The 27,505-nt window shown below is 34.6% G+C and overlaps 3 protein-coding genes across 3 annotated transcripts in view; 2 read left to right on the top strand and 1 right to left on the bottom strand.

Moving 5' to 3' along the window:
- The window catches only part of IntS1 (integrator complex subunit 1), a 41,582-nt gene extending 40,004 nt beyond the window's left edge, over nucleotides 1–1,578 (top strand). The window contains exon 32 of the mRNA XM_089641185.1: nucleotides 386–1,578. Within this exon, the coding sequence (XP_089497311.1) occupies nucleotides 386–597 (212 nt within the window). The 3' untranslated portion in view covers nucleotides 598–1,578. The remainder of the gene's footprint in view (nucleotides 1–385) is intronic.
- viaf (viral IAP-associated factor) lies at nucleotides 1,578–8,363 on the bottom strand. The gene is made up of 5 exons (XM_089641186.1): nucleotides 8,227–8,363; nucleotides 7,769–7,901; nucleotides 4,690–4,918; nucleotides 3,005–3,213; nucleotides 1,578–1,896 (listed from the first exon to the last, which is right to left on the bottom strand). The coding sequence occupies exons 1-5, from the start codon at nucleotides 8,230–8,232 to the stop codon at nucleotides 1,781–1,783; spliced, it is 693 nt and encodes a 230-aa protein (XP_089497312.1). The 5' UTR covers nucleotides 8,233–8,363; the 3' UTR covers nucleotides 1,578–1,780.
- A 463-nt stretch (nucleotides 8,364–8,826) lies between these two features.
- Nucleotides 8,827–27,505, top strand: part of atl (atlastin GTPase) — a 95,676-nt gene continuing 76,997 nt past the window's right edge. Inside the window, exons 1-2 of the mRNA XM_089641181.1 lie at nucleotides 8,827–8,900; nucleotides 9,790–10,004. Coding sequence (XP_089497307.1) covers nucleotides 8,846–8,900; nucleotides 9,790–10,004 — 270 coding nt within the window. The 5' untranslated portion in view covers nucleotides 8,827–8,845. The remainder of the gene's footprint in view (nucleotides 8,901–9,789; nucleotides 10,005–27,505) is intronic.

Below are 27,505 nucleotides of genomic sequence, written 5' to 3'. Positions count from 1 at the left end.
TTCTTTCCGTTTCAAGATGGAGGCCATTGTAATGGTTCAGTAAAGATTATATTTTTAAATATGAATTAGTTGTGTTTATTTAGACTTTCTTATTAACATTTTGACTTATACTGCCTGAAGAAAGTTTGAAAAAAGAATTTTCATTATTTTAGTGACCTTTCTTTGGAAAAAATTTTATAATTCCTTATTTGAAATAAAAAAAAATACAAAATATATTATGGTTTATAATTAATTAGGTAGGTATTTAAGTGCCTACTTACAAACCTTATCGTTTCAGAGAAAATTAGAAAGGTACATTTTTGGACATTAGGTCTATCTACTGTTTACAGAACGCTAGTTTATAATTTTAAGGGTTGCCAAAATTTTACTTTTGTGGTTTTTGCAGGGCTCGCAACCCTCATGCGATGCCTGGATGCGGCCAACCCGGAGCTGGCCATCGCAGCCCTGGAGAAGCTGCCCGAGCTGGTCGTGTGCATGCAGGAACACGCTACGCAGATCCTCAGCAAAGTGTTCCAGCTCGGCATGCGCTCCAAGATCAACACCGAGAGCTACATCGCCAAGTGCGTGCTGACGCTCAACGCGCACAGAGGATGCTGATGTGGACAATTATCTAGTTACATATATAAATATTTTGTATTACTTCAATAAAATCTCTTGAATTTCCCATGATCTTTGCTGTCTACCACAACACAAGTCTTATTGTCATCATACTGATAAATCGTGGGTAGGATTTTGTATCTGTATTTGTATTCATCCTGCCCATTCTACTGCTGACAAAACATTTGTAATCCATATATCCGCCAAATATCAGGCGAGAGTTTGCAACACTGAGAGAATACAAGAAGGCACTGCAAAAAAAGCACAATAACTGTGCACGAAGATGTCGTCTCACCCTGCATGCTGCTTGAAGTCCCGTAAGCCCATCTGGATGGAAGGAGAGAGGCTACCGATTACCTCTCACTCCAGAAGATGGCCGGAAACTTGAGTAGAAATCCGCCAAGGTGAAAGATGCCCATCTCATGCAGGACCCCACTGAGAGACAGCCTGCATTCTCATTGCCTTGTAAACTCTGGTCCACCATCAATAGGTTATGGTCCTCCTATAGCCGCTATACCCGCATGATGCATAGGTTGGGCCTTAAAGAGTCGACACGGTGTAAATGTGGTGCGGATGCAGACCATCAAACATTTGGTCAAACGAATGCCCGCTACATTCATTCCCCGGCGGGATTGATGAGGACCACAGGGTGACACCTGAAGCCCTAGACTGGCTCACTGATCTAGATGTTCCCCTCTGACCCCCCAGCTTACCAAAGAAGAAGAAGTGGTACAAATTAGCATAAGTTATGCTAGGCCGCATTGGTAACAGCGAGGTTATACATTTCAACCAAATTGTAACTAAAACATCACTCGGTTTGATTGGTAACAGTGGCCCTCATTGGTCCAAGTAGGTAGTAGTTCTATTGCATCCAAAATTTTGGGGAACGTTGAAACGAATGAACGAATGTAACCTGTTAAACGCGTTGTAGAGTTGTACATACTCTTACTATGTAATTTACAAATAAAAATCAATTAGTATTTTGTGTATAAAATCTTGTTTTATTACAATAAATAAATAATGATCAGCCTCCATCTATCCCCTGCAGAAAGAAGGCCTCCACATAATATAATCAATATTAATACAATGGTATAAAGCGTTACAATTTGTTAGTGTAAATAAAAAATATAAGTACATAATAATATTGTCTTTGTGCACACAGTAAAAAAACACCACATATGTACTACCAATCCTTTGAATCTTCTAAGTCTGCGAACATTTTGTCTTTGATGGCCTGTTTGGGGTCCTTTTTGATAGAACTCTCAACTGCACCGGTCTGTCCAAGGAGGTATTCAAGTTCTGAAAATATTCAACAGTGTTAACACATAATCTTTCAGTTCTCAGATATTCTGAAATTAAACAAAAAATTTACCCTTTTTTTACTATAATGCATTTATTTTTAATGTCTTTTAAAAAAAATGGTTTGACTGAAGATTGAACCTTCGTGCCCAGGAAATTGAGTCGACAAATCTACCAACAATTATTTCGTATATTAACTGCTGTAATGTCATCCGATTTCATAGAAATGCGTATTTGTCCGCATGTGTGTATGTGATTGCCACCAAAAGTTTATAGAATGCATTGTCATCAACAACGCGTCTATCTGTCGAGTTTCAGCTCGATCGGAATGTCGGGAGTGGGTTAATTTCCACTTCCAAGATTTGCATTCATTCATTACCGAAAACAAAAATAAAATTAGCATTTATTTTTTATTATCTAATCAATCATCATCACAGCGGTTCAAATGTGAATGTGGACCAGAGATGCCAATGCATATGTTCTAAAATACCCACAAGAAATTAAGAGATTTTCAAAATCCCCACAAATTCCTTTGCCGCCAAAATGTAAAAAATTCTATTGAAATTAGCTTTTATTTTTTATTATCTAGGCTTTCAAAAGAGACTTTTTTAAATTTGCTCTTAACGAAAACGAAATGTAGTGCGTAATTCCCCACAATTTGGGGAATTCTCCGTGAATTGGCAACCCTGATGTGGATGTTGTAGAACATGGATATATTACTCACGTAGACTGGTTGTGATGAATAAGCAAATTCAGTCGTATCAACCAAACAGTGCATTTTATTTAGAATTAGCATTTGTTGATGTATGTGAATATATATACATATATATTTATTTTTAAGCCATAATATTTTTCACAGGAGTTCCTTATTAATATGATAAATTTGTAAAGAACGTGAAATTTCACTGTATGTGAAACCTCGTACGTTAGTCTGGGGATTCACCATTTAGATGGATATTTTCGGAATATTCCCTGTTTCCGGAATTTACCCATCACTACGTGATGCTGATGAAAAATTGTGTTTTGTGAATATTTTTCCAATTATTAGGTAAGTTTGCAAGATTTTTTAATGCTAGAAACCAAGTATTTTATGAGTGTTTCAGCTCACCGTCGCAGGAAACATTGGGTCCCCTGAATTCAATAGGTCCGACAATCTGTTTCCTCAGCTCTCCCTCGTGGTACACGAACATGCTGGGAAGGTTCTTCTCGGGGAAGTTGGGGATGCAAGTCTGTGCGATGGCCTTCAGGAACTTGGTGTAAGGGAACTTCTGACACAGCTGGGACATGTGCTGGTTGAGGAGGGCGCACAGCGGGATTCTGCAATAAAAATGTTAATGGTCAGATGACAATTTTAAATGGTCCAATCCCTTGAGCTAGGTAACTATCAATAAGATAGCAACTTGCTGAGGGCGCTATTAAAACTACTGACATGACACTTAAAATTGCGATTTCCTGCCCTGGGGTGCTACTCAAGTTACTTAAAACAATTTAAACCATAGTTGACGGCTCTCCTTCCTCTCAACAAATCAATGCGGGGGTGCCACAAGGGTCTGCGCTGTCACCAACGCTGTTTCTGTTGCACATCAATGATCTGAATGAATGTGCACCAATTCATTCCTTCGCTGACGACAGCACCGTTCACGATGGATATCTTTTTGACAAGCCCCCTTCCACTTATGATGTCCGAACAGCTCGGGAAGATTAGAGACAAAAAGTTGACCACCACCTCAAGAAGGTTCGTGCCTGGGATAAGGCCAACCTGGTCAGTTTCAACATCTCAAGAAAGGAATAAGGTGAAATATTTATGATATCCACTGACGTCAGAAGAGATAGACTTGCCCTAACGTGAAATCCGGGCATCATTTCGACGAGCTGGAGATGAACCACGTGACCAAATTTTTGGCACCGTGAGGGTTTGAGAATGCTTTTTGTATAATCTACGAACTCAGTTGTATATTGAACACCGAAGAGCACCTATTAAAATAACCAGAAAAGTTAACTTCGCTAGATTAAGACAATGGTTTGCATTGCAGTCCACTGTGGGATATTTCTACACAGGCCTCAATATTTGTTCTTGAACGAATCGCCTGGCGTAGGGATTTTAAAATTGCGTGCAGCAGGTAAAATATAACACATTTACAAAACTGTTTAACTAAAAAGTCCAACAAAATATTAAATTCTGGAGCGTTTGTTTTACGTACCAGAGTTGGGATTTGTAGTTAAATTTTTCATGAAGCCAGCAATTTGCAAGCCATTGTAAAAAGAACTGGTAATTCATAAGCAAATTTCATTTTCGCGCACTAAATAGTGATTTTACAATGTGAGGCGCCTGTATACTGTCAGATTCCTTCATTAACAAATCACACTCCCCCTGCTCTGCGCCACTTGGTTTTTTCCCTCGCTCTTATATACAGCTCTGTCTATTCCTTACTCTGTGGTGTTATCACAATAGTTTGTTCCCTCGCTCTTATATACAGCTCTGTCTATTACTTACTCTGTGGTGTTATCACAATAGTTTGTTCCCTCACTCTTATATACAGCTCTGTCTATTCCCTACTCTGTGGTGTTATCACAATAGTTTGTTCCCTCGCTCTTATATATACAGCTCTGTCTATTCCTTACTTTGTGGTGTTATCACAATAGTTTGTTCCCTCGCTCTTATATACAGCTCTGTCTATTCCTTACTCTGTGGTGTTATCACAATAGTTTGTTTCCTCGCTCTTATATACAGCTCTGTCTATTCCTTACTCTGTGGTGTTATCACAATAGTTTGAATATTTTATCTTGTCTCACCCTTGTTTGTAAAGATGTATAACCACCCAGATTTCCTTCCCTGCATTATTGACTTCTTGCACATAGTCCTGACCAGAGATCTCCTGCACGGAGCCGAAGCGAGGCTTCCCCGCCAACTGCTTCATCTCTGCTATCCGCTTCCTCCGGTAGTCCAGGAGTACAGCTTCATCTTCAGAGTCTTCCAATTCATCCAGCCCGTCTAGATCAAGGGCGGCTAGTTTCTTGTGCTCTGGAAATATTTTTTTTAAATCGAGTACAAAAAAATAAATAGTGTCTAGCAGATATCGCACTCAAACTCCACACAGTCAATATAAGTAAAACAACAAAATTTACTGGTCGGTCTCCCTCATCTTATGAACGATTGAAAAAAAAAACATAGTCTGAATATGGATATTATAGTGACCGAACGAAGATACGGTTTCGGCCAAAAATTAGCCAAAACTTCAGATCATCTGAAACCTGCATTTGTGATATATTCAGCTTGGGCGCTTGTACATGCCTCTAGAATAACATAAATATAATTTTAAAAGAAGCTATTATACGAAAGTTATCTTAAAGTTGAAAACATGAAGAGTTTATAATTTTATATTATTTATTAGGGTAACTGGACAACTCAACAAAATGACGATTCAACACAATTAAAAAAGTGATGAAACAATATCTAGGTTATGTAGGTTAGGTTTACGGTTAGTTTGTTTTCATCGCTTTTAATGTTTCATATCACTTTTTAAACGTGTGTTGAATTATCATGGAACCATTTAGTTTATCGTTTAACCTTCCAGCAGACGCGTTGAGAAATTTCCCTTGAGCGGGCGCTTGTCGTAAATTTTACGTCATCGAGTTTTCTCTATGTAAGTGGTGTTTTCTTTACATAAATGTTAGGGAATTTCTTTAAGGTTATTAAAAATTATTATAAGCAGTACTTAAAAATTTTGTTTGACTTTCTTAAAAAAAACGAAGCAACACTCTAAAAATGTTGATATTTCAAAACAAAATATTTTATCGACCTATTTAGTCAGAATCAATATTCTCATCCTTACAATTGTTACAAAGCACCTCAACCGAAGAATAGTTCTTGCATGTAAAGGACTGGCAACGGCAACACTTCATTGTTGCTGAGGATATTTTCTTATCCAGTGCACATAACCGACAAACACTGCGTTTTGGAAGGCTTCTGTTTTCTTCTTCTGTTATCGGTTCAACTTCCCGACCGTAATTCACTTTGAGAAAAGAACTTATATCTTGCGGAAAATGTTTGACATTTGATTTGACTCTAGCATAGCTCAAAGCTTGATGCTTACGACTAAGTGGTAACAGTGGGGGAAGCGATAAGGCGCGTCTGTCGTAAATATTACGACAGCGCGCCCGCTGGAAGGTTAAACAATAATTAGTTGTAGTACTGCTAATGCATTATTATATGGATAGGATAGATAGGGCGTGACCCATGTCCTTAAACTTGATTGAAGGTGGATAGTGCGATACAATTTTTACAAACTTTGAGGAACCGATGACTAACTAACTAACTACCAAAGTGGTGGCTACCCAGTTTTGTTATAAGGAAATAAAACAAACTATTATTAGGATTTTTGTAGATAGAATTTGTCTGCTGTTGCCCTTCATTATAGATTTCCTAGATTTCTTTAACGCCCCCTAATTTTCTTTGAGCCTTCTACTGGCCCCCTGAACGCCTCCAGCACCCATGAGGGGGCGTTATCACCCACTTTGAGAAAGACTGGTCTAACATAAAAGACTAATAAAACCTAGACTGATTTGTTTAGTATATAGTTAGTAGTTCAAAGATCTTTTGTATTTTTGTAATTACATACTATAAAATGTAAAGCACCTGTAGCTTACATTGAAGAACTGTTCCCTAACAATGTGCCAAAAAGCACCTATAGCTACATTGAAGAACTGTTCCCTAACAATGTGCCAAAAAGCACCTATGGCTTACATTGAACAACTAACTGTTCCCTAATAATGTGCCAAAAAGCACCTAAGATTACATTGAAGAACTGTTCCCTAACAATGTGTCAAAAAGCACTAAAAGGAAATTTGCTCATTAAATTGATGAATTTTATTTCATTGTGCCTTTTTTATCACACTAACATTAATGAACTAACAATATTAACAAAAAAACACCTGATTTCTGGGTACTATGTATTTTTTAAGTTATTTAAATATGTTAAGGTATCGGCCGAAACTAGAACAGAAGCAAAATTTTGGTTTCAATTGGCCACTAAATTGTTATGGCTGGGATGGATTTATCTTCTCTGTTTTGCACTGCAGAAGGTCGTTATTCTTTCAAAATGGTTGTCGCCGGACTCCGCTAGAAGATTCTGTCGAACCTTTAGAAAATAATAAGGTAAATATTTCCCTAACCGCCGCACTTCTAATAGGCACACATTATGGAAATTTACCTTTTGGCTTCACCTTAATTACTACAGAAACAACGATTTACGTCGGGATAGATGGTAAAAGATGCATTCTATAATTCCATTTTTACTCAAAGTTCAAAATTTACCATTAAAATGATCACTTAGCTGCCATATTGTACTTATTTTGTATGGAATGACACTTGCGAAAGTTTTGTTTCAATCTAAATACGCATAAATTACATTAACCCAAACTAAGAACCTAATACCCTATTTTGTGCATGTAAATAGTTGTTTCTTGTAGTAATTGCTGAATTGATCTGTGCCTAAAAGTGCGACGGTTAAGGAATTTTTTTCTTTTTGTGTGCCGCACAAGAGTCCCAACTGTCTGGATCCAGTGAGACTATGGCATCCCCAATTGAGGTAAGGTGAGGCTGATGATAGTGGGGAGGGGAAGTAGATGGGTAAAAGAAGATGGGGGAGTACCTGGCTATTTAGATTTGGTCACCAAACACGGCTAAAGTCATTTCAAGCAACATTTCAATTCTGAATGGTGGTCTTACAGCAGGATTATACTGAGAGTATCTTCCACTCTGGAACGTGTCGCAAGTATAGGTACTTTATACCGGGATTTGAACCCACGACTTTCGGATTGCTAGTCCCCTCGATCACGAAGGCCGTTATTTAAAATAATAATGTTCACTTACGAGTTTCTTGCTTTTGTAGGATTGTGTCCTCGAGCATAGAAACAATGTCCTGTTCTGTGACAGCCTTTTCTTTGGCAGGAATAATTCCCTTTGCGCGGAGCACGTCATTCCATTCTGTGTCTTCATTTTGGTTCTAAAACATTAATAAATATCAATATTAACATATTGAGTAGCTACTGTTTCTTTTGTAAAACTACACCCATACTCCAGCTATGGTCGCAAGCATTGTGTTATTTATAGCATTCAAATTTTTATTTTTACAAAAAAGAATCGTGCACTACAACACTAAATAAATGTTTGATTATTCGATTACATTCCAGAAATTTAATTCAAGGAGTGTTGGGTAAAAAGATTCATTTTTTGTTCTAGAACTTTGACTGAAGTAACCTAGATCATGCGATTAGTTAATTATTCTGACCATTTATAAATAAAGAATGCATGTTTAAATCAATGAGTACCTGCATTTTGAAGGTAGGTTTAATTCAAGCTTGAAATAATAAACTCAATGCTCTGACTTTTCTAGTATTTTGAGATACTATAAAAGGCTGTAACCTAATTTAAGACGACACGAGATAGGTATTTTAACCAATTTGACAGTCACAATGCAATGTCGCCATTGTGTAAAATTTGTTTTACTTCGAAACGTAAATAAACCAGTAGGTACTCAACTCTTCTGAAAGTGACTCGAGAGTATTTTTTTACTTTAAAAATAGGCAAATTTATTAAAACAATTTTTTTATTACAAAGTTAAAAACCCTAAGATGAGAATAAGAATAAGACTATTCAGACCTCATTACGAAGCATTACTTGTACTGAAAGGAAAGCATGTCGTTAACTCTGAGAATCTAACTCGCTCCATTCGACTGCTGGTCAAGCTTACCCACCGTGCTATCATTTTAATTTTGTAAGTAATTATGATAATATTTTAAATCAGCAATTTGCACAAATTAGAACTATTTTAATATTGTATTGGTGCAAGCTAGTAGGTAGGTACTAGTGCAGTGATAACGTCATGAACAACGCGCGCTACGTTCAGGATGTGTTACGTCAGTTCTGGTAATTTATCACTTGTGAGAAATGGCTGAATTCGAGGGACGTAAACACGAGGAATATTCGTTAGATGAAAGTGGAGGTAAATAATTTAGTTTCCGAAGTGTTAAAATATAGTGAATAAATTTAAAATGATTTGCCGAACGTGGTGATAGTAAAACGTCGTTGCGTTTTGCGTGTCATTCGAACGGTCACTTTGTATCTTTCTCTGGACTTCGACAATTTGCATTCTATTCCAACGTAAAGTTTTGCAATCTATCGTTTGACGTGGTTTATCATTAGATTATTTATTTCTGTGTGTACGCGTGCGGAAACGTGTAATTATAAAGCCGTGAGTGAATTGTAAAAGGTTTCGTTGTGCAATGACATATTTTGTAAAATTTTCGTGAAAATCAGGAAATAACCACCTGTTCATTGTGACCTATGTAAATTAGTGAGTTATTTGTGTAAAACATAAATACAGTGGGTCAAAGTTTTTATTGTTCGATCGCAGTACGTCGCTACTTCGTCAGGATTTTCTCTAAAATGATTGTCATCCATTCCTAACCGTGTGTTTAGCACCTACATGCAATAATTCATTGTTTTGGAAAAAGGCAATAATGTTTTCTCTAGAAAACCAGTTAATAGGGAATATCATTATTTTTAGTTAAAAAGAAATTAACCACGTTGTTTAATCGAGCCAATTGCACAAAACTGTGCCTGATAAATGCATTTCACGAATCTGACATTAGTCATTTAGAAGTGTCAAAATGCACAAATATCAGCTCAAATCTCAGTCAATTCAGTTCCTTTTCACTGAAATGTTTCTTCAACGGCTATATTATGACTTTAATAATTTTTATGAAAAATTGTTATAAATATTTGTCAAATTTCCAACATTTTATAAAACTCATAGCATTTTAAATTTATATTTGTCAAACTTCCAACATTTTATGAAACTCATAGCATTTTAAATTTTTACACGGCAATAGAGAGAATTCCACACGGAAAAGGAATGGCGCGCGCTATTCAGATAGTGAACACGGACGGAGAGCATTCCTTCACGCTGGATGAAGAGGCCCTCACGGAGCTGATGCTGCAGGAAGACGTCAAAGACAGGAGTGTCGTCATCATATCAGTCGCCGGAGCCTTCAGAAAGGGAAAATCTTTTCTCTTGGATTTCTTTCTGCGCTACATGTCCTCTAGGGTGAGTTTTCTTTGCTTATTCCTTTGAATGTTGCTATAATGCAATTTTTTTTACAGAGTAGGAACTTCCTCTGGCTGGGGAGATATATATAAAATTCCTTTAAAATGTATTAAAATTCTGTGGGATTCATATTAAAGTATGGATACACACAATGCCAAAAATACGCTCTAAAGATATTATCATTTGTAGCCATTAGGTGTACGTGTTCCTTTAATATTATGACAAAAAAATCAAATTTTCGAAAAAAATAAAAATACAACAACATCCTTTGTAATATTAGCTCTCTGGTACACCCAAAAGTCACGATCCGCCACTGCTTACAACTAAGATTTATAAGTAGTGACTTACCACTAAGATTTATAGCCAGCAACTAAGTACTGAGACTTACAACTAACTTTTTTTAATTTTTTTATTTATTTAACGCCCAGAGGGCTTTTACATGGTTGGTAGTATAATTTTAATTTGACAGATACTTTGAAACATAAAAAATAAGAATAAAATTACATTTGATAAAAGCTATGCAACAAGTCATACAAACACAAGAAACAAAAACAGAAAAATACAGCTATTTGTAGGTTTACATGATGTGTTTAGGAGTATTGTTGAAATAAATGTTTTAAATGATCCACAAAACTTTCCAAGTTGGTATTGAATATGTCAACATCACCCAAGTAATGATTTCCCATGGTGTGAAGTCGTTGTATCGGAGAGTGGGCAATGTAGTTACGCTTATGTGTATCTTTATTGCATTTACACAGATACATTATGTCACATTATTGTTGAAGTCGTAGCTGTACATTTGTTTTTTTTTTTGTGTATTTATTGTTTCTTTACATTGTATCATTGTTTACATTTGAATTTATAACCTCACTAGGACAAGCCTGTGTTTGAGGTTAATAATTTTATATAATAATAAAAATAACACCAAATAGTATAATTGAGAGAATAATATTGTTACAATTAAAGTTTCTACAAATAATGGTTACTTATATGGTTCATACTACACTGAAGGAACCCAATTCTAGCCAATTCATTATAATATAATGTAGTGATATTTGATTGGAAAAAATATATTCAAGTATTAATTTAAAAGGGACCAAGATGAAAAATATATAAATATACTATATATTATGCCATTAATTTAAAAAAGATGAAAAAATATGTTGGCAATTTTCGGCTAGTCCAAATAATTTAACAATCTTTTTAAAAGTACACAAGGAAATTAGATGACTGACGCGTTGTTTCATAAAATTTGAAAAGTTCAACATTAATTATCAAGTTCTGTGAAAGTCCCATTCAAGTTCTGTTATTATAATATCTTTATAGGCCAATTGCTTCACAGACCTAAAATAATAACAGCACCCGAATGGAACTGTCACAGAACTTTAAAATTTGATAATTTGTTCAAATTCTGTGAAACATTCCGTCCTTTATATGTTCTCGAAGGCTATTAAATATAAGTGTAGCCAGATACAAATAATTTATTTGACCAAATGAAGATTTAGTGTGAATTGATTTAATTGATTCATTTTAACTATACATACAGCTAAACGTTGTAGTCAATTTATACAATCTGTACAGTATTTGTATTCTGTATTATTTTGTAAGTAAATTGATCTAATAATATGAATTTGTTTATGATGTAGCGTACTGTGAGCAAAACCTCGTTTTTATGTTATTTTTTGGTGCCTAACTATTCAACTGGGTCACACTATCCATCCTCAAAAAAAATATTAACTTAAAGTTCCCCATTGTCTTTTACACAATGCCCTTGAAATATCGTTTGAACGTATAAGTATACAATTTTTTTTTTTACTTTCTAAACTTAATTTTAGTATCTACAACAATTCTTTTTAATAGTGCTACAGGATGGAGTAATATTGGTCATACATATTCAGTCAATTCTGTTTTTATACAGTTCTCAACATGAAATGGAAATATCCATTCTTATTAGAACACTCCCATTTTCCAATACACATCATAATTAATTTTTTTTACACGGTATTCTGTGAAGCGTATCCCTGTTGTAAGTTTAGGTTTTCTTTTTATTTAACATTACTTACCGAGGAGGCCCGAGGAAAATAATTTCTCTCAAGGCCTGCGTCACCTTTGGGGATGCTGTGTGGATGGTATTTTTGAGCAAAGGAAGTGTGGACTGGCAAATTATTCCACAGACGATTAAACTTAATATTGAGTCGTAGAAACGACCCATTCTCTCGTGACAAATGTCAACTGGAGCACATTCTATTGAAATACTGGTAGAACAAAGACAGTACTCCCATCCGACGCCTGTGCTCTAAAGATTGCAATCCCTTTGTTAAGATAGATAGAGAATCTATCAAACTATATTTTTCTGTGGCCCACTTGTACTGGCGATTTGTACAGGCTTAGCAGTTGTGTACTACCTGCAGAGATGTGCAAAATACATAATCATTTGAAATTCAAAATGGAAATGGGTCAAAACTTTTCCATTTGAAAATGCAAAATGGTTTTTAGAAAACCATTTCAAATGCAAAATACCTATTTTCAAAATGCAAAATGGTTTCTCAGGTCAAACAATTAAAATAATTACAGAACTTTTAAACAATTTTGTCATTTAATAATGGACATCAATATAGAACAAATATATAACATGATGGTAAATCCAAAATCACCACCAACACCACGACTACAGATTATGAAACCACAAAAAAATTGCGCGGGACTAATGTTGCCAACGTAAAAACACAGAAAATGCTATCTAACATTTAATATTACAGCGTCATGGCCCCATGTTCAGTATTTGAACCAGTATTTTTCGTAATTGTATCACTCAATTGCCAGGGCTCCTACCAGGGAGCAACTTGACAAATGTAAATTATCTTTCATAGCGAGGTTGAGGACCGACTGATATTTGGGGCTTATGAAAAAAAGATGAGTGGAGATAGTAGGAAGAATGTTGCAAAAAAGCATTCATAATGGAAAATGCATTGAGAAAAGCATTTAAAATGCAAAATGGTTTTTAGAAAAGCATTTAAAATGCAAAATGGAAAATACCCATTTTGCATTGACTACCTGTAGTATCTGCATGCCCTGTACAGTACGCCCAGCTTACTCTTGCTTCGATGGAGCCATTGTATTTTTATTTGGCCAATGGTTCTCAGTCTGGTGCTCGTTGACTTCAAGTTAATTTTGTCTCTGTGAAGATTTAATTTATTTGAAGACAAAAATTCCTTGAATAATTCTCATGTCAAATAAACTAAATATTTCTTTAGAATAAGGAACTCCAGGGAAAGATATTATGGCTTCAATAATATACATATATGCAAATACATCAATAGAAGCTGATTCTGAATATATTAATTTTAAAGGTGGAATTTTTAAATCATCATTTAAAAACTAATAAAACACCATCACATTTAACACACCGTTTGGTTGGTACGACTGAATTTGCTGATTCTGACATCACAACCAGTCTACTCGAGTAATATATCTATGGTCTATAATATATTTTATTTCGCAGTAATGCTGGTTTTTAAACAATAGTAAATTGTTTATCAGGTGAGGTCATTGATGTATTTTTGCACTTTGGTACAATACAATAACATTAGTGATGAGATGCTAACATTTTATCTTCAATGTTAAAAGCGGGTAATCCATAGAATAAAAAATGGCTCGACTCCCATACAAAATACAAAGCTGATTGAAAAAAAAACATAGGTTTTTTGAGGCTGGTGACTAGTGACGTCACACGTCACGTCCATAGATTTAGTGCGAATTTGGAACTTTAGAACTGAAAATTTAAAATTTGAAAATTATTTTAACAAGGAAATCGACATTTATAAATAAAATACTGGGATTCATATTTTAGTTAGAAGGGATTGGAGTTCCTTATTTTCATGTCATTATTCTAAAGGATTCTTTAGAATTATTATTTTAATAATTTTTCTTTCCCATTTTCTAATTTTTTGTATGGATAATATGGAGAACCTGTCTTAAGATGATAAATATCATTTTAAGTATGTACATACTTACAATGAAGCCGTATGAAGTAGGTTAATGGAAGTCTTTGTCTGATAATTCTTTTGTTCTTTGGTTTAATGATTCGAAAAATGGACAATGAGGAATAATATGAGATCATTTCTTAAAAATACTTACTATGTTTTCTATTCATTCTCTCTGGGGAGAAACTCATCATGTACCCGTAAGATATCATGTTAAGTGACACTTTCTTAATTGTTTTGGTGTTCTATTGACTTATCACGTCTTATCAGAAATTGTATTTATTTTTGTTCGAAGAATGTAGCGTCGATTGCCTAACATAAATCAGTCAAATAGTAAAGCGCTCGAGATCCTCGACTATGAATTCACAGTTGGAGAGTTCAATTCCTGCCATGTGCAAATAAATTTTATTTTATTTATAAGTGTTGAAAGGGTAGTAAGTCTGTTATCCAATGGAAGTTTCGAACTCGGCCCGTCCAACTGCCAGTCGAGCGTCCCACCCACTGGGTTATCGACCACCTCGATTACACGAGATTCTTCGTATACCACAAGAAAACAAACCGTTAAGTGGGTGGAAATGCAAACCTGTCCTGGGTTCAAACCCACGTCCTCTAATCCTAGAGCTGTAGGAGTTTACACTACCTATTATTTCATTATGTTTTTCAAATAATTGCACTACATTTTCAATTAAATATTACTATTTGTTTATACTAGCCCGCAGACCCGTGAAAAATCACTGGTTATTAGAGTTGTAGGATTTGTGAACCTGAAAGTATTTATTTAAAACTTGCTATACCCCGCCACGCGTTGATATGGCTCAGTATGTCTGTGCAGATAGAGAAACAATAGCGCGTTTTACTTTTACGTCCAACAAATGGCGCTATTAAAAAAAAGCAAGTTTATACCAGTAACAGGTGACATCTATATAGTATAGGTACATAAAAGCACACGCGCATTCGAACGCAACAGAGAGATATAATATGTCTCAGAATCATCGACTATCAAAAAAATATTGCCATTTTATATACATTTTTTGACAAATAATGAGAGACAATCAGAAATTTACCTTTAGAATGAAAACCGTTCGTAAACTTTAAAAATCCTTATTGATTCAAATTGAGATCTGTCAATTTTATCTGTTGAAAATTTAAACGAAACAAATACACATGTAAAAGAGAATGATTAACTAACAAAATAATATATTTTTCTGATTATAGGTAGATAGTACCTAATTTACCGCTTTGCTCCAATTTTGAAAATGTCACTTAGCCCGTCATCCCACGGGTCGGTTAGCAATCGACAAAACCGAATGCTGCAAGATCCAACGCAGAAAATTAACTTCGCCCCGCATACCCAATTTCTACCGATTATAACAAATTTCTCGTCAACTCTTTAACTTGTTAAGTTCCAAAAAAAAAACTTATTTTTTAAGATAATATCCATATATTTGCTATGCCGAAACTTGAATTACATAAAATTCCTTCGATAGAAAAAAAATCGTAAAGTAAGCTCTGAAATATTAAAAAAACGTTTTGTTCTATTATTTAATATGTTTTAGGCATGAAAAAAATCACAGTGTTTCTTTAAATGCAACTAAATCATTCGAGAGATTTTTGCTCTATTTCAAACGAGTCATGTTTTATTAAATATTTTCACAATTTTAGCTTAGTTATCGTACTTTCTTTAAACTAGCGCGCTCCCTCTAACATTCGTATTTACATATCTCCCTTTCAAACCATCTCTGAACGCTTACTACGGGGCCTTAAGTTAACGGTCTGCAGCGCAATTCAGTGTAGAACATCATCACAGACAACCGAAATTGGTATGTTTTATTATCTGTGTGGTAAAGTGCATTATGCGTGTTATTGCTCCGCAGTATTCAAAGTGTTAAATCTTCGAATTTAAAACTTCTTTTTACGTTTCTCATTTTCATCTTAGATTTTTTTAACAATTTTTGCCGGCTTTTTCCCACAGAGCTAAGATATTTCAGATGTTTCTCATAAATATCGCATAAGTTTCCTGTAGTTTGTTGGCTGCACAAAGTAGAGAACGTTCCGAATAAATTCGCGCGATCCGGCCGATAAATAATGGCCAAGGAATATAATCATAAATAAGCAACGAATACTTTATAGTATAAATTTTATACCCTTTTGGGTCCACGATAATTTAAATTGTTCGCCTTTTGTGCTGTGTCCAGTTCCACGTAAAAATCCAAGCGGACATTGGTCGCTTGATGCCTTTTTTGTTTGTTTTGACCTTGACCACCAGTGACCAAAGATCGAAATTAAAATACGTTACAATTCAGAGAGCTTGGCGCTTCGAATAATCCTAACCTGGAAGGTTGTTTGTAATCAGATTTTCAGTTTAATGTGGTATTCTTTCCAGATGCTATAGATTTTTATTTTATTTATATGATATTATCTAGATAATATTTCCCGAAGGCAACATTGTTTAACCCTTTGTACTCCAAATTATTTTTTGTATGGTATACCAGCTACTCCATAGACTGTAATGTAAAAATATGAGGAAAAATTACGATATTTTTAGAAAATTTCTTTTTTTAACATGTGTTAAGCCGCGTTTACACCAAAGTTGACAAACATTGTTTTCAACTTTTAATTGAAAACTAAAAGTTGCTCTTCTCAAATTGGAAAAGTAGTATCAAGAATTAGGCATTATCTCCGAGAAGTTGACGTCTATCCGCGGAGTGGTGAGCTGAGGTGCGACGGGAGTGTCAAAAACTGCACTGAGAATGACCAGTAGTGACTATTATTTGATTTCAATGATCGGATATAAAATCAAGAAACGTGACACAAACTACAGGAAAGCAGTACCTGTCCAAGAAAAGCTAGCAGTTACATTACGTTTTTTGGCTACTTTCGATTCGTACACAAGTCTCGGTTATTTGTTTAAAATCTCAAAATCAACCATTTCACAATTGTTATTGAAGTTTGTAAGTTTGCTTGGAGGGGGGACAGTTCTCCAATAGTTTCCTACAAGTTGCTAGCGCAAAGCGCGCACCAACAAATGTTCCACTTTTAGTTGTCAACTTTCTTTGATCTTTACCGACACTCCACGGGAAACCAAAATTTAGTGGAAGATTTGTCTCTCCACAATTTTTCAAAAATTACAACTTTTTGCAAATTTTGTGACTGATTTCGTCTCGGTCCCCGATCCTTATCACGATTCCAAAATTTCAGCCCGTTTGGTACCATAGAGCATGAAAAAATGGTTTCTAAAGTTCGAACCCAAGTCTGAAATTAAGGGCGTAGGAATGATGATTTTTCTAAAATTACATCTTTTTGCAGATTTTGTGACTGATTTCGTTTCGTACCCCGATTCTTATAATAATTCCGAATTTTCAGCCCTTTTGGTTTCACAGTCTGAAAAAATGGCTTCTAAAATTTAAACCCAAGTCTGAAATTTGGCCCATATGATTGATGATTTTTCTAAAATTACAACCTTTTGCAGATTTTGTGACTGATTTCGTTTCGGAGCATGATTCTTATCACGATTCCAAATTTTCTGTAGTTTGTAGAAAAAGCAACAAATTGCCGCAACTTGTGGAAAACTTTGTGGAAGACTTTGGTGTAAACGCAGCTTTAGAAAGCAGTGGCCAAATGCATACGTGGCTTGTTAGGACACGTGTCACAGTACTCACTGGTTTTCCGTCTGCCACCTTTTACTGCCATTTTTGAGCAGACCACAGTCCCGCTTGGGACCTTTTCTTAAAATATGGAGTTTTCCATTGAGCCTGGTCTCTGATGGAGTGAGAATATTTATTGCCCGGTAAAAAATATTCAAATAAAATGAATGCGTAATTATTGTTATGTATGAAAAACAGCTCAAAAAGCACAACCAATCGTAAGTGGGTACTGTATACAACTGAATAGAATCATGTGTATACCTGTAAAAGTACGCTTTTATTTTTTAAACAATAAAATGTATACACATTGTTTATTAATTTCGTAACTTTTCATTAATTTACGTCACTTTTTAAAGGTGTGTTAAGTTATCCGATCACCACCTGAATTATAGACTACGTGATGTAAAATATAACTTAGATATGGCACAAAACTCTCGTTTGGGGGACGTATATTACCCCCTCCGGTGCGGCGGGTTAATTTGTACAGCCATTCAGTTTTCTGTGCAATTTATTACTGACTAGCTGACGTATTCCCGGCGTTCCTGGGAGCTTTCCTTAGGAGATAGACATATACCATCTGGATGTTTATGTAAGCCTTTTAAAGATATACAATTCCGTAGTACATTATTTTGATCTATCTCATAAGGTTTAGCCAGCGTTAGTAAAGTAAGCGATTGTAATAATGTTTAAAAAAATGACTTGTTTACAAAACATCGTCTGTTTTCTACTTATATTTATATAAACTTTCCGGAAGAAATTCTCTAAATAATAATGAAAACCGTATCAAAATCTGTTGTGTGATTTAGAAGAACTAAGCGCACAAACAGACAGACGCGGATAGCCACTTTGTTTTATACTATTTAGAGATTTTAGGAAACTATGTATTCAAACATTGTAAATGTGTGTTCAATTCGTATATTTTATCTTCGTGGGATATTATTTGTGCGTGATAACATTAACTGACGTTTCCCGTAGGGTGTCACCCACGTTTAGATAAGGTACATAAAATTACATTATTAATAATGCGGAAACAACATAGTACAATAAATACGTTGATAACGGTTTGGTTATCCTTCGTCCTGCTAGATCATTGCATCCATTGATTCTCAGGCGTTGGGTTATAATAAGGAAGTTGAGTCCATTTTTTTTATTTTTTTTTATCAATGTTCGCATTCAAACTTAAATACTGGTATTTTTTTTTTTTTTTAAGTTTGTTTTCATAATTAAATTAATTCTCAAAGTTTAAATTTTATTAAGCCCGCCAAAACGAGCGGAATCCGAGCGGTAAGAGGCGGGGTGTAGTGTGACGTCATTAGAACTGAAAACCACGACGCTCAAGCATTTTGTATGGAAAAAATTTTAATTCTTCAACAAGGAATTCCAGTAATTTTTTTACCAATGTTAACCGTCTATTAGAATTGATGTTATTAAAAAAAAAGAAAATTGATTAAGATTTCATAGTTAAATTAATATTTTAAGTTAGAATATTTGCTTTTCCCGCCCGGTACGGTACTGTACGGTATTGCCGTCGCTACTTGTTGACGTTCCACGCGCTAATTCAGGACCACCGCGCAGAAAAGTAAAGACCAAAAGTAAAATAACGGTTTACAGCCCAGTTCACTGTGAGACCTTTCTGGGCGGCCGGCGGCCTGAAGTGTATCACATGCTATGTGACATGTATAATAAGAAAAACTTCTAAGTTATGCAATAAACAACATATTATTATAAAGCACTATACGAATATGTATCTTTAGAAATCCATTTCATATAATAATAACAACAAATACGTACATATATTTGACAAACCCAAATAAACCTTTGGCCTATACACCTCTCTCATCTAAACCGACCATCTTTCATGTAATAGAAAGAGATGCACCATAGGTGATCCGTTGAACGTACAAGTCACGACACATGTGACGTCAGAATTCTTTCGACCAATCGTGGAGCGTCTACAGTCTATTGCTATTGAATGCTTTTTCAAGAACGTTTAACTAATTCTAAGAATAATAATATAGAAATATATTTATATTTTTAGAATCGATATTTTTTTATCTACATGAACATATTTTTTATAAGTCAAAATATTTTTCACTCAACTTCCTTATTTATAATATTAAAGTCGAGGACCGGGGTATCGATTCTCCAATACAGGGGCTCTATTCCTGAATCGAGGGCGCTCGTAATCGCCGTCGAAAGTACGTACGTTGGTCGTCGTTGCTATTCCCGAAATTGGTCGAAGGTACATACTTTGACGCCAAACGTCAAAAGTCATTCCACACAACAACTACTGGGTATAACCAGTAGAAACAGGGCAGCGAGTGGTAGGTTGTTGGCGTTTCTATGGAATTGGCTGTCAAAATCTAGTCTAGCTGTCAATTTTTGTTTTACCGCGCGGATTCCGCAAATGTAAAAGTGGGTGAAAATTTCCCACTTACTAAGTCTTTATCGGAGCTTACAAGCTCAATTAAGAGTTGCTTTTGGCAATTTGTAATATGTCCCGCAGCCATTTCTGTTTTGAATAACGAATAACTGTTGTCTGTTTGACAGTCACACCATAGAAATCACAAAAACATCAGGAACATAGACAATATTCACAGGGGTGCCAATATAATCATCTCTTCTACCAACTTCGACCGTTCGACGCTCAAGAATACGTAAAATTGAAACATTCGAAAAAGTTAGTCGCGACGACTAGTAGTTTTTCACTCGAAGACGGCGCATACGAAAACGATTGATCGTTTAACTCCAGAATCGCAGGCCAGGCCGCTCGCAATCGCCGTCGTAAGTACATGAATTGCCCGATGTTCTTATTCTTGAGTCTCATACTTATATACGCCAAATGTATAATAAAAACCAAAACCTGAAGGATTCCGACATATATTTTGATACATATGGTACTTTTGGTAGGAAATTGAAGTCTGTTTTCCTATATAAAAAAGAAAATGTGTACTTACTTCATTCACTATACTCTTTTAAATACTTTTTAGAATTTATCTCTAAACTTGTATAAAAAATTTTTGTGCACTTTTATTTGACACTATATTCAAAATAATTTCCTTTTATACTTTTTCCTTATTTACATGTAAAAAATATTTATTATTATTATCTACCAGTCAATCTGTGAGAAATAGTTAGGATGCAGGCGAATTCTCAAGTTATTGTTTTACAAAATTATCTTTTAATTACTGTCTGTATCTGTGTTTTCTATGTAGTGAAGATATACGAAAATATTGAGATTAATTATATTTTTAAGCTAAATAAGCTTTATTTACAATAAAAGTAAGTCATGTGTGGCTTTCCTGTAAATAAATACAGTTCTATGAAATTTTATTTGAATAACTTATTTTAATTACTTTTAAATGTTAAATACATTAATTCAATAGTATGCATATATTTGCGAACCGAAACGCGAGCATAGCTACGAATTACGGGAAGGGAACGAAGAAACTGCAAACGGCGTTTCACGCTCCTTCCTTTCCCATAAGTTTAAAAGTTCAGCTCGGCAGTTCAGCTCGCGTTTGTATGCATATTATAATATATCATTGAAGAATTAGATAATACTAATAAATCTAAACGAGACATTAAACTGAACAAGACATAGTAAAAAAGTAACGGTCTCATCTGGGAATCGAACCAAAGGATCTCTGTCCTACCAGGCCTCTAACCTACGTCATTATTGTCGATCTCATATTTCGAATTCGTTTTATGTTTCTTTTATATTTATTAATACTACCTTCTTCTTCGATGATACAGTGCTATGATTTTGAAAATTAAAAATTATGGTATTAAACACGGAATTTTGCGACGCTTCACACATCAAATAAACATTCTTGAACAGTTAGCAGTGGCGAAACGATAAGCTAGAATAATGCTAAGATACATTATTTCCTTCCCAAACGGATAAAAAAAATGTATCCTAGGAACCGGTCGGTGGCCGAGTTGACATCAGTTCAATTCCTCGGCTGGCTAAGTCCTCCCATCACAACTCAAGCAACATTTTCAGCTTACTGTGGTGGTAGTAGGAGATTTTCAAATATTGTCAGGTTATTCGTAACCCGGGAATGTTTGTCTTTGTTTTTAGAAAATAAATAGTAAATAATTATTTTTTAAGGCACAAAATACCATAAAATCTAGGCATGAGGCGGATTCCTTTGCACACTAAGGCCCTTCGTCCACAGAGATATTTACAAGCTACGTGAATGTGACGCAATCACAAGTAGTCTACCGATATGCTACTGTTTACCACCCAATTATATTGAACTTGACCATTTTTTCAAGTGCAACCAAGGAATTAATAATATCCACGATGTTAAGCGACTCTAGCGACGAATGCATTAACTATCCCGTGTATCATTGGGGGAGTAGGTAGTACCCAAAATTACTATCCTCCTTGTATTAGCTTAAATACTTGACTTATCATTTTAGTATTTTGCGTATTCCTGCGCAAATACATAAGTTACCATTAATAATTGACTGAATAATTGGGATCTCCATAGTTTAAAAGCCCATAAGACGGAAAAATGCATGGGGTCGTCGGAAGACCCACTTGGTTACAGACGTTTTGTTTGACATCTTGACCTGTCAAGAGATTTATTTTTATTTTCTTTAAGGGCGGAGATGGTTTACACGTAGTTCCCGTGAGCACTTAGTACTCAAGTTCACCAGGGTTGTTGTTGGGTATGTGGCTGTCTTCTGGTTCTACTAAATGTCTCCCCAGGTATCTGAGCCTAGTTCCCACCAGGGCAGGACATTGGCACCATAGGTGAATTGGAGTCTCTTCATCCTCTTCAAGAGTTATAATGGTCTTCTTTATTATTTACAAGCATACAAAACGATCCGAAAGAAGAGTTTCGGTTCACCCTTGCAACGAAATAAATGTTAATTGTGGGGCCGCCAAGGAACTACATGAGAATGATGTCAATTTGACATTTTTTCCAACGTCAATCCACGCCTTCTCCGTTAAAACTTTTCTTACGTATTCCGGTAAATTATAGTTACATAAAAGACTAAATTTTCCCACCTCTAGAACAAATTTAGTAGTCGACGCGTCGCGTTGTGTACGAATACTAGCAAGATAGTATGGCGGATACCCACGAGCGACGCTTATACTACGTGCACAAAACTCGAGTAGCTTGTAAGTAACTCCGTGTGGGAACGGCCTAAGGGTTAAACGTTGATCTCGAAATTGCGCATACATAATAATAGATGCTGATTACAATAACAGGTATTATGTGGCCGTCTTGCCCTCGCCTCGGATGCCCCATCAGATGGTTCCTCGCAGTGTTGCCAGCTTCGCTTGTTCTACGCATCAATCACAATCATTGTAATCGACGGTCATACCATTACGTAGAATTTTAAATTGATGACTGGCGTTTTTTCTTTGCACTTGTAATATTAGCAATTTTGTCGATATTGAAGAAAAAACCGTCATATTATGACGTGCGGAAAGTAGTACTATCTATCTGTTTCTAAAGCTTTGTCGATATATAAAATTATGAATATCGCTACCTAATTAAACTTGCCTTTTTTAAATTTTTTTGACAACATTTACCCGAGTTGATCATTGTGTACATTAATTCGTCTCAATAGGTCATAAATTATCTAAAGCCCCGTTCACACGACACGATTTTGATATTTCTACTGTATTCTGTATTTGTATGTGGGCAAATACTTATAATATAATTTTAACAATAAATTCATACATGCAAAACACGAGAAATAACAACTGACACGTATATTCGAAATTATATTCAAAATATATTCAAAAAAAATATCCAACAAGCAACTACGACATACAATCAACATTTGGACAAAAAAGCTTCCTATTCTGTGATAGTAAACTCTACAACTCTCATTCAAAACTCAGCTGAATACGAAACAAAGGGAGATCAGAAATATAAATATACTAACACCAAATACAGACTGAAACCGAAATCACTCAACTGTACCAAAAAACAACACCATGTAAATATATGTATAATTATTTCAGAAAAAGTACTACATAATGTATTTATAATTAGTTCAGAAAAAGTACTACATAATATATTTATAATTAATTTTTCTAAGAAAATTTCTTCTGAACGCTTATCACTTTGTGATGACATTATTTATTATATTTAAACACAAATAACTGTGTTTACATCACTTTAATATATATAAGTCATATTTAGTCTATGATATAACCTCTACATGTTTCATGAACAAAGTTCACCTCATCAGGAGTAAGTATATACTTAACTACTTTGTTCGTGAAACATGTAGAGGTTATTTATATTAAAGTGATGTAAACAAATTTATTTGTGTTTTAATATAATTATTTCTTATTATTGTATAAAATAAAGTCGCTCTTCATTTATGTCTGTGTGTGCGCTTCGTTCGTCTAAAGTACGCAACGGATTTTGATGGGGTTTTTAGTTTGTACCATAATTTAGAAAATTTCTATCTCTTTATATGTGTCCTACATACATATTATATTTATAGAAAGTAGAGAAAAGTCGATGTTTTGTAATCAAGTCGTAAAAATAATATTTTCGGGTGCTTACATTGCTAACGCTGGCTAAACCTTATGAGATACATCAAAATAATATACTAATTGTATATCTTAAAAAGGCCTACAAAATAGTCTCGAAAAGTATATGCCTAACTCCTAAGGATAACCCTCAGCAATGCTGGGTACATGTCAGCTAATAGATAAATAATATGTACTTTATTCTGTGGCGTTAAAATATATCAGAACATTTGCCGGCAACATTTGATGACCTACGACTCCATTTCGGCGTTCTAACGTCAGATCCGATCATTATCATTATTATGGCCACGAATTGTAGCGCGTTAAAAGACCGCCCAGGCGAATGAGGCTTCATTTGTTGGTTATCTTCTTCTTAAGGCGAAGCTTAATGCCAAATCACTATTTTAATTAATCTTTATAACGAATTGGTAAACATTATGAATACCAAAAAATATGCTTTAGATAAATTGAAGGTTTTCCTATCATTTCGCTTGAGTAGAATACAAATAAAAAAATTAATTACTCAATCAAAAATATAAATGTAAACCACAATTTTTTTTTTCTTTAGAAATGTATGAACGCGTAAAGGAAACAACTTTTTAAAAATACAGTATTATAGCTGAGATTATCTGTGACAGTTTCACTTTATTAACTTTTTTGCTTTCTTATAAAATTATTTACAAAATAAATAAATACCATTTTTGTGCTTGAAATCGAACGTTTCTAGACTCCGTTTGTCAAGCGATTTTAATACCTATTACCTGCAATATAAGGTATACCAAGAATGGTTCCATGATAACTCAACACAGTGACAATTCAACACACTTTTAAAAAGTGATATAAAGTCATTACAGAACGATGAAAAAAAAATTTTAAACCTAACCTACTTAACCCAGTTAATAAAGTTTTTGTTTCATCACTTTCCATGACTTTATATAACTTTTTAAAGATGTGATGAATCATCATTTTGATGATTTATCCGGTCACCACCAAGAATAAACACATTTTTGGCTTGTAGCTTCCTCTTTATATACAGGGTGTATCGGCACGTATCCGACAAACTTTAACCAGCTATTCTTTAGCACATTTGGAGTAAAAAATGTTATCGGCACTTTGCTGTCCGATAACATTTTTTTTAATAAAAAATTTACTATTCATATTTTCACCACATGTCACCAATGTTTTATCCTTTGTCAAAGTTTGAAAACCCATCTGGCAATATTTTGTTCGAGTTTCGTTGAATAATGTACGTACGTACCTACGTTGGCGCGCTTTTACAATCACAACGAAATGGCACGGCACCATTCGTCTCATTTTTAACTATTATTATTTAGTGTGTACGAAAGACCGAGGACACTTTTTGGCACACTTGCTAATAACAACTGTTGAACGCGAGAAACAATGCAAATGACAGTGACGGAGTGTGGATTTTTTTTATTTATTTTTTTTTTAAATGGAAAAAAAATGTTACCGGACAGCAAAGCGCCCATAAATTTTTTTACTCCAAATGTGCTGAGGAATAGCTGGTTAAAGTTTGTGGGGTACTTGCCGATACACCCTGTATAAAATTTCAGCCTAAGTATGTTTGTGCTCGCAAAACTCGAAAAGTAGTCGACTGATATCGCTGAAAAATTCAAAGTTTGTTCTTATTAGTGCCAGAAGTGTTTAGAAAGTGTTTGAATGGTACAAGTCGTGGACACCCGAGGAATACTTGCAATATCTCTGGTAAGGTCGATGGAATGTAGTTTTTTTATCAGTTACATCGTAGTATACAATAGTTAATGGTGGAAGAAGTCAGAGACGCCTGAGAAAGACATTGGTCCACTAGTTAACTACATCAATTGAGTATTTGACCAATCACTGATCAGACTTCAACCTTGGGGGGAGGTTGCACCTAACGTCACGAGTTATTGCGCATTGTTTTTTTTGTTTGTTTGAATTAATTCATTTATTGCGCGTCCAATTTGTCGCGGTTCTTTGTTCAAATTCGAATATTATTCAGATTAATTTGTTGCTTTATATACCACCTGCAGCACTTTTATTATCGTTTAACTGTACATAAGTGAATACTGCAAATTAAAAATTATTCATCGTTATCAACCTTGTGCGAACTTGTGGGTTGGTACCTACTTCTACCTAACCTACCAATTTAATCATGTTTTTGTGCCAGCTGAAATACCGAGCTACCCGCCATGTTTATGTTTTTTGCGTAATTACGTATTTGTACATTATTCCAGATAATTTGTTTATAAAACTCAAGAATATTTACATGTCTTCATTATATTATAACGAACATTCACTTATCTTGTATCTTCTATATTTAATAAGATTTAAATTCATATTAAAAGCGAATCAAATTGCACCTGAGAAATAAAAAAAAAGGTTAATTGATCAAGATTTTTATATTGATATTGTTTATATATGTTACAATTGTTTCATATAATAAGAAATATTATTCTTCTGTATCTATTTTCTATATTGTGGCTTACAATAATAAATAATATAATGTTATAATTGATAATGTAAAATTAACCTGCTGACAAACTGCTTTGGTAGTTTATTTTTTTACTATTTTATATTATAAAAACAAACAGTACATGATTTACAGAGATGAAACAATATACGGGAATAAGATACTTCATGTTGAGTACCTATGATATGTTTCCTTGTAATGTCTGCTAAGTGGTATGTTTATTCCTTAATTACCAGGTGACGTGTGTAGTATATAGGATTGTGTGTAATGTATGTGTGAGTGTTTGTGTGTGTGTGTGTGTCTGTATGCGCATTGAACAGTTTAAATTATTGACATGATGCCACGTTTAAATTTGGGCAGTGAATCCGAAAAAATGTCAATGTTGTTAAGACAAATATTATTTAGAGTATGAAGAGCTCGGTTAATTGGCGAATTAGATGCTGCAGTTTAGCTGGTGCTTATAATGAAGAGTAAAAAAGATTAAACTTATTATGACATTTGACATGAAATTTTGCGATGCGCTTTTTCTCAAATAAAATGAACATATTTGCATGGTGACCAAACGCTATAATAATAATAATAAAATCATTGTTTCCTTGCCAAACGAATAAAATATATTTTAATACGCTAGGAGCATTATTTTAGGCCACGCCTTCCGAATTTCTACCGATTTATAACAAATTTCTCTTGAACATGTAAATTTTTAAAGTTCTCAGAGAAATATAAATATGTTGTTTTTTAAGTTAATATCAACACATTTGTAAAGCCGAAATGGTAATTATATCAAAATCCCTCCATAGAAAAAATCTCAAAGTAAGCTCCGAAAATTATTAAAAACACATTTATGAGCAACATATTCATTTTTAGAGAGATTTGTGCACACAATATGT

The sequence above is a fragment of the Hesperophylax consimilis genome, chromosome 16 (assembly GCF_061612785.1).
Source record: "Hesperophylax consimilis isolate HC1 chromosome 16, BYU_Hcon_1.0, whole genome shotgun sequence".
Lineage (NCBI taxonomy): Eukaryota > Metazoa > Arthropoda > Insecta > Trichoptera > Limnephilidae > Hesperophylax > Hesperophylax consimilis.
The sequence above is the reverse complement of the archived record's forward strand: the minus strand, read 5'-3'. Positions and strand labels throughout refer to the sequence as shown.

Bases quoted from the DNA above. Each gene is read 5' to 3' on its own strand.
- viaf (XM_089641186.1), bottom strand. The intron at 4,919-7,768 runs GTAAGTGAACAT...AAATATTTCCAG, and splicing joins CCTACAAAAGCAAGAAACTC to AGCACAAGAAACTAGCCGCC. The intron at 3,214-4,689 runs GTGAGACAAGAT...TTTTTATTGCAG, and splicing joins ATACATCTTTACAAACAAGG to AATCCCGCTGTGCGCCCTCC.